This window comes from Tiliqua scincoides, chromosome 4 (assembly GCF_035046505.1).
Source record: "Tiliqua scincoides isolate rTilSci1 chromosome 4, rTilSci1.hap2, whole genome shotgun sequence".
NCBI lineage: Eukaryota > Metazoa > Chordata > Lepidosauria > Squamata > Scincidae > Tiliqua > Tiliqua scincoides.
Window position 1 is genome coordinate 189,206,760 of NC_089824.1, and position 12,068 is coordinate 189,218,827.

Consider the following 12,068-nt stretch of genomic DNA (forward strand, 5'->3'; position numbering starts at 1 on the left):
GGGTGACAAGACAGTCCTGGATTCCATGGGGTTAATGTTTAAATGAGTATTTTGAATATGAATTAATGTATGTAGCGTTGTGCCAAAATATCTACCATTACTTTTTCCATCTATTCCAGGAGCAGCAAGATACACACAGTAAAGTTTATTTTGGTCCTCAGTATACTTCACTCCCATTAAAAATAAATTAATCAGCAAATTCCTACACAGCTAAGCCTTCTTTTATGTAAATACAACACAGCTGTAATGAATTACAAGGTGTTATTATCTCACACACACACTGCATAATACTTTACACATAAGAGGTTTCTCTCCTTAGCTCAGCTTGCAACAAAAGCATCTTAAATAAACTGAGAAAAAATTGTTTGGTTTGTAATGTTTTCACAGAAGTGGAATATACCTCACAAGTATAAGGTTTCTTTATATGACTCATTTTATAACAAGTTAAACTGAGGAAGTTTGCTTTGGAAAAAAAATCTAACAAAATTGACTTTTTTGTACAAAGAAAGTTTACTGGTAGCTGCTGCTGGAGTAAAGGTCTAAGGGTGCATCCAGACTAGCAATCTTATCATATTTTTTTGGTAGTTTTTCTCCTTCATTACCCCAATATTATTAACCACTCTGTCCCTAACTCTTGGAATTGCTTGCTCCAATAGGTTGTGTATAGGATTGTTTACTTGAATGTACCCCTGAAAAGCAATTTTATATGAAGATCACAGTAATTTCACTGGTCACTTGAGAAGGAAAGAGGACTAGACAGATCTTTGGGAAATTGCTAACAAGAGCAGAGAAAAACAGGCACAGCCTGGCCATGAAGGCTGTAAAGAAATTATGTATATATACACACACATGAAAGCCACAAACATTTACTGTGTGTTAATGTCATCCAAAATGAAAGACCCCAGTCTAGTGTTTTCAATACTTTTATTAGGATCACCCCAAGGTTGGAGAAAACTATTCTCAAATTTCTCAACAAAAGTATGGAAAAGGAAATAAAGAAGACTGTTTTTCTCAGGTTACAATTTTGACTACAGGAGAGATGAAGTAGGTTCTGCCTCTAGAAAGCCTGCTTTTTGTAACACATACACAGCTGGTTCTAAGCCACAGTTCCATTTGGTAAGGATGTTACTAAAACAATCACTTGGCCAAATTATAGATAGGATCCTGAGCCACTATTTTACAGAGATGACCTGAACAAAACAAACTGATGAATAGAGAATGTACGTAGCTTGGATTGCAAAGCTTTCAGAGCATCATAGGAAGATAGCAGCATGCCAAAAAGTGGACTGTAGGCACAGTTCCAAGCCCTGCCTCCTAGAGGATCACTAACAGCCAGCAAACATTTGCTGTTCTTATGCTTAGAGGCAAGAAATAAACTGCCACCATCCAACCCCTCCTCACCATCTGTATCAGCTTCATCCTGCTTGTAGATGGGAACACACAGGCAACTCTTCCAGAAGTCTCAGCCATTTTTCAAGCTTTACACAGTTCTGGTTTGCCCTGAGAGATAGCATACTTGCACAGAAACACTGCTATATCCAAGCAATATACACTCATGTTTGTGGTTACCAGACAAGAGGATGACAACATGTTTGAGCAGTTGATTCTCACTTACAGGAAAAAGGCAGCTTGCTTATCACTTTGGTAAACTAGTTTGCACTCAAAAGGTGAAAGCTTCCTCAGAACCACTGTACAGGGACTACTGGATAATGTAACCACAAGAGTTTTCTCAAATGAACTAGCAGCATTTAACCACATAAGTAATACTAAAAATAGTGTGTTTTTCAGGTTTACCAAGCCAGAAATAATTACAAATAGGGAAATTTTAATCACTCTTTTCAAATAGCAAATACAGCATTTATTCTTTGCTTTCTTGGGAGTCCAGTAGCATAAAGACAAGTTTCACTTTTAGGAACAGTTCCACACACAGACTTAACACAGATAGTCAGCAGCAAACATTCTCAAATTGGTTAAGGAAGATTTCAGAGTCCTTCATCATTATATGTTGGAAAAGCTGGCTTCACAATACTTTGAGCATTTGTTTCCTCAAGGGGGCGCCATGTCACTTCACCAGACAGAAGCAGGTCTTCTCCAGACATAGCATCCAGGTGCTGCACCTGACATTCACAACAAAATAATGCAAGTCACTTTGGGATTCATTACAAATACATTTCTCCTGATGAGTTCTGGCTATTTATGCAACCACTAAAGGAAGGAGAGCTGGGTTATTTGGAAACTGATGACATTTCATGATATAAGAAACTAAAGAACAAACCAGTTGCTTAACAGGACATTAAGTCATTTCTGTCCAATGCTGCACATACACAAAATGTGCACACCTGTGGGTTGGGCAGAAATGGTTTAAAAGATCAAGAAACTTACAGAAAGGGCAAAAACGTATCTGAAAGTTTGAGATCAAGTTGTCACTCTCATACAGAGCCTAAAAATTGATCACTCTCATACAGAGCCTAAAAATTGATCACTCTCATACAGAGCTAAAAATAAAAACTATTAAAAAATTATAGTTGCCATTATGCGGAACTATGATCTATACAGATGGAACAAGACCTCTTCTCTATGGTTAAAGCTGAGGTATTCAATCTGTGCGTCCCGCCTCCCTGGTGAGCCGTGGCTAGCCTCCAGGGGCGTCACCAGGCATCTGGGGAGTGAGGCTGGGCTGCTCTGCTCAGCTGCAGGTGCTGCCTCCTGACCTGCTGCTTTCTGCAGCTGTGAACGAGGTGGGAGGGCGTGTGAAACATGGTGGGGGGAGGTGGGAGAGAAGGCTGGCTGGGCAGGCAAAGGTGCCGCATCTTATCATGGAGCTCTCTCCATGTGCAACCTTGCCCCAAGGACTACATTTCCCAGTGTGCCTCTTGCCCCGAGCATCCTGGGATTGGTCAAGGCTGGAGGAGAGGAGAGTGCAGAGGTGCTGCATCTCATCAGCACAGGGCTTGCTCCTGGCAGGCTTCAAACTGGGAGGGTAGAGTAATTACAAGTAGCTCAGCTAAGGAGGGAGCCAGCCTGCTCTTAGTGGGGGGCTGTCCAAATGCCCCAGCCTGCATCCCTCCACCTTGCCTGGGGGGAATAGGGGTGGCATCTGCATGCTGGGGTGTATGTGCGTGAGCAGCCCCCATCTACTTTGGGGTGAGTTGTAATCTTGCTGTCTGTGGCTGAAATCCTTTCCACACTTTCCTGGGAGTAAGCCCCATTGACTCAAATGAAACTTCCTTCTGAGTAGACATACATACATAGGCTTGGGGTCTGTGTCAGCTTAACCCAGGATCCTCACCTTTCTCTTTTTCCTCCCCCTTCAAAAAAGAAAAAAAGCCACTCCTGATGGCTTTGTCTCCAAAAATTGATTAAAAATAAAAATCCCCATTCCTTTTTAGTTATTCCCTTTTCCTCCTTCCTCCTTTTGGGGGCGGGGTACTCTGTTGGCTGCTACTGTAAGACAAACAGCACAATCCTAGCTAGGTCTACTCAGAAGTAAGTCCTATTGTGTTCAATGGGACTTACTCCCAGGAAAGTGAGGTTAGGATTCCAGCCAAAGTCTCTAGGTACCAGTTTGCAATTAGTAGGTACACACAAAACAAAGTCTTCCCCTCCCCCAGCAAATTCATCACTTCCCCCCTCCCTTTCCAAAACCCTCCAGGTGTGCTGCTAACAAACTCAGGGCACAATCCTAACCAGGTCTACTCAGAAGTAAGTCTTATTTTGTTCAACGGGGTTTACTCTCAGGTAAGTGTGGTTAGGATTGCAGCCTCAGAGTGCTGGCAGCCTTGTTTCTAATGTATAATTATAACACCTTCATCTCCATTTTGGGTGTAACTGAGGTGAGGTGTTGTAATGGGGAGCCATGGCCAATGGCTACAAGGATCAGGGGAGGCGTAAGCCGGAAAAGTTCGAGAACCACTGGGTTAAAGCATTGAAATCATATCCTCCCTCCTCCCCCAACACAAATTCCCTCAACTACCAATTGAGGCTTATGATAACACCAACCTTAGCCTTGGTTTACACATAACAGGACTTCCTGCTAACTAGAATTTGAAACCAGTTTCAAAACCCTGGTTAAGGGGTATCAGCCTTATTCGGGAATCAAGTACACCAAATGTTTACATTGCTTGAAAAGCACTGAAAAGTACCCCACAGTCCAAACAGCTGCCCACCTGTTTGCGTACATATTCCACCATTATTTCAAGCTGCCTTGGATCGTCACAATGTTTATTGAACAGATTCCTCCAGATGGCGGCTGCAAGCACATGATCATCTGATAAGATTCCCTAAAGCAGTGTAAGAAAAAAAATAGCACAGTGCTGATACTAGTACCAAATAGGAATCCGCTGACAACTAATTGTTCTTTGGCTGGACAATCTCCAGTACTGCTGGGGGAAATGTAACATGACTGGGGAAGGCAACAGCAAACCAACCGGTTTCACAGTCTGCCATGAAAACATTGCAGAAGCAGCAGCACACCAAGGGTCACTAATGACTCGGTGCTTGCAGAGGGAACCTTTCCTTTTTCTTTTCTTTCCCTAACTGTGGGGTCAATTTTCTGGTGAAATATTAAAGATGAACATGAGTGTGACGATTTTCACAAATCGTGGAAGGATGAAGTATGCAGTATTTAAGGAAAACATTCAAAAGGTCAGATGAAAGACCTTGCTATATACAAAACCTTTGAAGATCTTCTACAGAGGCCTTGCCACATTTCCTGATACCTTTCCAGTTCTGGCTGGCAGTGACATGGGATAGAACCTTTCTGGTGGCGATATCAATGGTCCCTAAACTGCAGGCCTTCTAATGGTCTTTCTATTTTGTCAGAATTGAATTGATAATAGTACTTAATATTGTATACTGCTTTTTGAGTGTGCAAAGTGCGTCTTATGTATTATCTGGATCCTTAGAAAACCCTGGAAGGTAACTATTACTATCTAAATACCGTAGTACAGTGTTTCTCAAACTGTTGGTCGTGAGCCAATTTCAGATGGGTTCCCATTCATTTTTAATATTTTCATTTCAATATTTTATTTTTAATATATTAGACTTGATGCTACCCTGGAATGTGACTGCCTTTGGGGAAATGTTACAGATTTGTACTTTGAACAGGCCACTAAGTATTTTAACAATGATAGTCACTCCTGGGTAAGTGTGGGTAGGATTACAGCCTAGGATTGTTAAAAACTTTCCTGCTTGATGTCACTTCTGATCATGACATCACTTGCAGTGGGTCCTGACAGATTCTCATTCTAAAAAGTGGGTCATGGTGCTAAATATGTGAGAACCACTGCTGTAGTAGGAAAGCTGAAGCTGAGAAAGAGTGGCTTGCGTAAGGCCATCTGGTGAGCTAAAGGCAGAAATAAAGTTCTGACTTACAGTTCAAACTTTTAGCCATCACAACTCACCAGCCGTATTTTACACTGGGCTCTCCGTTATTCTGTTTTCATTATGATTTTGCTATTACTGTGTTTGTGAACAATGGCACTCTGGGACACTGCAAGCAGCAAGACAGGGTTTCTAAGTATCCAACCCAGCAATGATGTCACTGGTGGTTAGTAAGGTCTTGCAGGAACAGGCTGACAGCACAGCCAGTCTGAGTTCTGTTGATTAGGGCAGTAGAGACAGGGTGAATAGTTCAAAAGGGAGAGAAAGTCAGGTTGCAGGGTGGGTGAAGAAAGAAAAATAGAGGTGGAGAAGAAAGGTAGGAAGCAAAAGACAATAGGAAGAGTAAGTTGGGAAAAAGAGTTTGAAGGAAAAGGCATGGGATGCAAGGGAAAGTGATACAGGGAGGAGAGAAGGGTGAAGAAAAGTGGGGAAGAACTTTTTCTTTCCCCAGAAGGAAAGTCAAGGAAAGCTGGAAGAGAAAGTCCGAGGTAAGGAAGAGATCCAGAAAAAGTGAAGAGAGCTGGAGGAGAAAGACATTAGAAGAATCTTGGGGAACAAAAGAAGGTGAGGGGAGCCAGGAGTGCTCCAAATAAGGCCACCTCCATTCCCAATCCCTGTAATAGCCCCCATCATGACACCAATACACCATGTAATTACCACACAGGAGAGGCAATGGCCGATCCCTGGCTTCTTGGCCCCAGTCAGGGATTAGCGTGAGGCTCTCTGAGCAAAAAAAAGGAATCCAGAGACCACACTAACATACATCAACTGAAGCTTTCCTACCCCTTTCCAATTCCTCTTATGTACAAGAATCCTCATATCCAACGAGCAGCATACTCTCACCTCCCTATCTTACGTACCTCTCATCCTCCAGGTCATGTTGTTTCCCTCCCCCCAATGATGTGTGCTTCCACCAAATGGGATGGGGCAAAGGAGAAGACATGTCCACAAGATTTTACTTGTTTTTATGCTGTTTTATTCTTAAATGTATGGTGCTTTAAAAGTCCCTAGTGAATGGAAAATACCAAAATAAAACAGAAATACCCCAATCAGAACCCATTTGCCTATAAACAATTTAACACAGGATCTTCTACAATCATACAGTGTGCTATGAATGAAAGACAGTTCCCTTCCGGTCATACTCCATATTTTCAAGCAGGAATAGAACATAGGAACATAAGAACAGCCCCAGTGGATCAGGCCATACGCCCATCCAGTCCAGCTTCCTGTATCTCACAGTGGTCCATCAAATGCCCGAGGGAGCACACAAGACAACAAGAGACCTGCATCCTGGTGCCCTCTCTTGCATCTGGCATTCTGACGTAGCCCATTTGTAAAATCAGGAGATTGCACATACCCATTATGGCTTGTAACCAGTAATGGATTTTTCCTCCAGAAAACAAGTTAGACAGAATGATGAACTTGTGTAAACTAACTTAATTGGCATAAGTCTATGTAAATCTATGCAATTTACAAAATCTGGTATATTTGGCACAAAATTCAGTTAATTTTATTAAAATTTGCATTTTTTTAAAATGGAGAGTAAACAGTCCCCCACTTGTTTGCCTTGTCTTTAACACGTGCAACAGTAAATTTCTGTCAGTATTACCTCATCATATCCAAAAATAGCTGCATAGAAGTTTTCTGTCATGCTTCTCATACTTTCTTTCAAGGCAACAGAATCAATCTGAAAAATAAAGAAGCAGCATGAACTTTGAATCACTGATTGGGCAGGGGAAATCAGAGGTGAAAGCAGCACACCAGAAGGCTGAAATATATTCCATCTAACTTGGGTAGGCAAGAGAAGTCCAGATGTAGTTGGTTAGAGCTTGATGGGAACAGGTTTTTTAAAAAACTACACATGAGAGCTCTGAAACATAAAAGAAAATGAATGTGTTCAGCACCAAATTCTGCCTATATTTCCAGTGCAAGGGCAAAACTCCTTATTTTTAAAACAGAACTAATATGGGAAGTATCCCTTCCAAGATGGGGTGCCTACTACCCAATGGTAGTTTCTTATGAAACTTAAGCTGCTCTGGCACAGGAAATTTCATACAAATGTTAAATATCTCAGACAAAAACAAAAGCAAATTAAATATAACCACCAGTAGAAAAAACATGTCTGTGACACTATAGGTAAACAAAATGGTGAATGAGCTGCTCTGAGAGACAGACCAATGAGTCTGAAGGTCAAGCCTGCAGGGACCATGCTAGCGGATCCATTACAGAATCGGTTTTACAAAGGAAAGCCATGAATAATGCCATACACAAGTCTCACCACTGATAAAACAGACTAGTATTGCTTCATCAATGATGTCATCAAAGCCCTATTAATATGCATATAGCCCTGTGGTTATGGCCTTGTAATAATTTCTCCCTCAAACAGCTAATTAGTTCATGTCATACTATCAAACCTATGGCTTATATATAGCCTTCCATTAAACAGCTATCCTTCATAACTTTATTTTTATAATACATGCATACAGTGGAACCGCAAGGAAAAAGTTCTTTTATGTCAGTTACTCATATTTTTCCATTTATATAAACTATTAAAATTCATGCATATATTTTATAGGCCATCAAGATTTGGTCATGGGGCTATTACTAAATGTTTAATGAAAAAATGCTAAATAGAAGAAATCACAGGGTTAAATGATGACTGCAACCTCTGTAATGACTTAATTAAATTTTTATTGAGAACATAAACTATGATGTCACTTTTAGCCAACCAGGCTTGTACTTTCTAGCCATGTCAGAGACTATGGCTTTTCTCAATAGAACATACTCCTAAATAAGCAGCATTTCTATACTCTAATAAGGGGGAGCAGGTCTCATGTAACACACTCAATAAATTATCCTTCCATTTTTAAAACAAACAAAATCCATGAGTTATAATATATTTGCCATGCACTTTTTATGACATAATAAAAATGTTACCTTAAGGATTACTTAACACATAGTACAAATGTTACAGCAGGCAATTGCAAGGGGGCAAAGAAAATAAACAGCACCATTACAGGGACAAGTCCTGGATTCTGCATCCCTAGGGGAGCAGCTCACTATATAAAAGCAAAAAACAGCAACTTTAAGAAAGATTAATAAGGAGATAACAAAGTTAAGCAAACACAGCAATAAACAAAAATCTGACCATTGCATTGAAAAGTGGGTATCATCATATTTTTGGGCAACATCACATTTTAAAGAGATATCATAGTATTTGGAGGAAACTGGTTATCACTAGAGAAATCCCACATTAAATGAGTAAGACTTAAAGAAGAACTATATCAAAACCTGTCTCAATTCTGTCTTCCAAGCATTATCAGATTTCAACATCCGACTTCCAATAGTAAAGACTTCACCAACTACAAGCTTATCTTGTTAAAGGGTACAAGTGAATTTCAAGTTTCTCCTCAATGCTGACAGAAGCCATTGGAGTTCCTCTGCACATTAAGCTCCATTACACTTTATCATGAACAGCTTGGACAATCAATATTCCAGTATTTGCTTTGGTTCTTTCATGAACAAGCATTTCTCCCTGGAGGAAACTCATTTTGTCCTCCAACTAAATGACTGCACTCTGTGTATTCCAAGGCTAAACTAGAAATTGACCTATCACAGTATTCCTTCTTCCCAGGGCTCTATGTCACATATCACAGATAGAATTACCCCCTCAAATATAAATTGGAGTCCTGTGACTGTCCGGTTTCCCTAGAGAACAATAGTTTTGACCAACCCTTTCTAGATTTCTGCTGGGTTTGCTCACATCTAGTAATTGGTCCAGTACACTCACCTGACTCAAAAGTGAGAAATCTGTTAATTTCAAATGAGCCTATGTAACACCCATCAGCTATCTTCCCTGCCTGGCAGTCATCTTCTGTGTGCCTCCCAACCCCTGGGAACGTTCCCAATGAATAGTTCCCATAAGAAGCTGGGCCCAAAACCTCAGCAGTTGTCTGGTGCTATGAGAATAGGGTGATAGAGATGCATTCCCAAGGGTTTATCCCAAAAGTTTAAGACGATGTTTATTCTTCATATGTACCAACTTAGCTGCACCTGCTTGATAGCCCTTCTCGAAGTGATGGGAATATTCCTTGTTATACCATTTCACCAGCAAGTACTTAACTCTATATAAGCCCCTGTGTTCAGACATTGCTTTGCTCCCTGGCCTTGTTGATGATGCTAGCAGACTGCGTATCCCAGTCGGACACTTGGAAACTGTGTAAGTCTTATGCCTGGAGGAGCTCCCGTAGGTTGTTGCTCTTGGTTTTAAGACAAATAAAGCTCTTATTCAAACTTGAACTAAACTTGCTTCTTCTTTGAATCCCAAAGAACCTCCAGCCCATGGCTAGGGCTAGGGTCTGGAACCTATCAGAATTTAGGGGGCTAGTCTCCAATAAATGGGATAAAAGAGCACTGACCAGTATGTTAAATTGTGTGATGCCAGCCAAACCAGGATGAAAGCTCTGATACCGTCTATCCAGAACAGGATTAATTCCTAAAATGTTCTTGCTCTTAAGTGCCTGGAAGATGCTGATTGTAAGTGGATTTCTTTCAGTCAGGGAAAGTTTTCACAAGAACATGTTTTTACTTTATTTTGAAATTTATCTCTTGATCTTGAGTATATAATTGGACTATCTGTTTATCCCTTGTCCCATTTTATTCCCATTAAGCCTCTCGCCTCATTTCGATTAAAACAAACCTATCTAGTTTTTAAACTAAAGAGCAATCAGCCTCTTATTTCCATAGCCTTACAGAAAGCCCAGTCCTGAGCTACTATGACACCAAAATGGCTACTGTGGCATTCAAAGCGTAACCAGGCAGCCCATGGCAGCTCCTCAGGAGAAAGGGACTTGTGTCCCCTTCCCCGGAGTAAGGGAAGTAGCCCGCAATGGGGCTACTTGATTCTGCGGCACCTCTTGAGCCAGCACAGAATCAACGAGTCCCATGACGGACCGTGTGGTCTGACATGGGGCTCAGGGTCTGGTTGAGCTGAGCTGCACCCATCCCGCCTTCCTCCTGCCCTGCTTCCTCCCCTGCCACGCCTCCCTCCCACTTTCTTCCCATCCTCCGCTGCCCTGGAACACCTCCTTCCTACCTCCCCCCCACACCCTCACTTATCTCTCCACCACATGGCAGTCCAGGCAACTGCCAGACAGTGGAATGCGGACCTGGCCCCAGCTTGCGCTGGGCTAGCTTCAGCGCTGGGCCTGCAGTAAGGGCTCGCAAACATGCCTTATGGCACATCTGCAACAGTGCACACCAGATGTAAGCCAGTGCACAATGTTCAGGATCGGCCCTCTGTAAGGTGCTATCCAGAGAAGGCTTGAATGTATTGTGAGATTGTACAGGGATGTGCGGGAGAGAAGTGAAGCAAGGACATTGGTCAGGTAGCTGTCTCCTCCATCTAACATAGTCCACTGAGAGGGCTCCCAGTCAGACAGACTCACAACTGGGTGGAAAGTTTGTTTCATGACTTCGCTTGCAGTACTGGTAGCAGCAAGAGTACTGGACACCAAAGGCAGAGCATGCTGTATGTGTGTTGACAAGATTTAAAATGTTAGAAGCAGATTCCTGGAGGTGAATGTAGTTCTCAGTGCTATCACTGAAGATTGCCACAGGCTCAAAGAAAGAACTTTGAGGAACCTTAAGAAAGGCAAAGAACACTGAGATCTGGGATCTCTAGAAGTTTACTGAAGAGAATAGATTAAGCCATTTCTGCCCAACATTGCATATACACAACAGGTACCAAACGTGTATACTTGTGGACTGGACAAAAATGGGTTAAAAGGAATTATATAAAAATAAATCCTAGAACAACAGTCTCTGAAGTGGAGACCACTGCGTGCCAGTACAGGCGCTCCCAACACAGATGGAGCTTGCTGTTCCGCCTGGAGGTCTCTCTTTCATGCTGCAGATCGACCCCAACATTTGCACCGGCCAGCCGCTTCTGGGGTCTATTGCCCCAGTAGGCTTTGCACTTGAATTTTTGGGCACGTGCAGCTGGCCAGTGCAAAGATTGGGGGTGATCTGTGGTGCGAAACAGAGGTCCCTGGGTCAAACAGTAAGCTCCATCACCCAGGGGAAGGATTGTGGGGGGCTCAGATATGGCCAAGGTTTGGTGCCCGCTGTCCCAGAATAATGTGAAGCATCCCTATGTATAAGGGCCACTCAAGATCATGTCTCAAATACAGAAATTAATGTGTTCTTGGTCCAAGATATTTATTGGTACTTATTCAGGAATATGTTTAGATTCTTCACTATACAGCATCCACCATCTGCACCAGATCTCCAATTATGTGTCAATATATATTCAACATTACCATATTTATCAATATCCCCTCTGTTGTGCTTGTTATATTTGAACTTTGTCTTTGTAAATATGGAAGACTTAGCCTTGAAATACTATAGTAAATATTGCAAAATGTTGAATGTTTCCCATCTCTTAAGTGCAGGATTCCTAGACTGAATAAAGTTCAGTTTCCTTAAGCACTCCTTCTCCTCTCCCCTGAAGCATCACAGTCACGCTAGCCACAAAACAGTTAACAGTTATATTTTCTTGCCAATATTTTAAGAGTGCAGAAGGTTCCAAATTGCTGGTAAAATAAACAATGCCAGACTGTGAAAACTCCTGGCTGCCCTGCTCTCTGATGTTAACAAGAGTTTCTTTATTACTGTAACCTTTCTGA

At 41.8% G+C, this 12,068-nt stretch overlaps 1 protein-coding gene across 5 annotated transcripts in view; it reads right to left on the reverse strand.

Annotated features, from left to right (window-relative positions):
- Window positions 1-910: 910 nt before the first annotated feature.
- UQCC1 (ubiquinol-cytochrome c reductase complex assembly factor 1) overlaps window positions 911-12,068 on the reverse strand; it is a 54,591-nt gene continuing 43,433 nt past the window's right edge. For all 5 annotated transcript variants that reach the window (XM_066626060.1, XM_066626058.1, XM_066626059.1 and 2 more), the window contains 3 exons: window positions 6,992-7,069; window positions 4,167-4,280; window positions 911-2,117 (listed from right to left, as the gene is read on the reverse strand). In XM_066626060.1, the coding sequence (XP_066482157.1) occupies window positions 1,983-2,117; window positions 4,167-4,280; window positions 6,992-7,069 (327 nt within the window). In that variant the 3' untranslated portion in view covers window positions 911-1,982. The remainder of the gene's footprint in view (window positions 2,118-4,166; window positions 4,281-6,991; window positions 7,070-12,068) is intronic.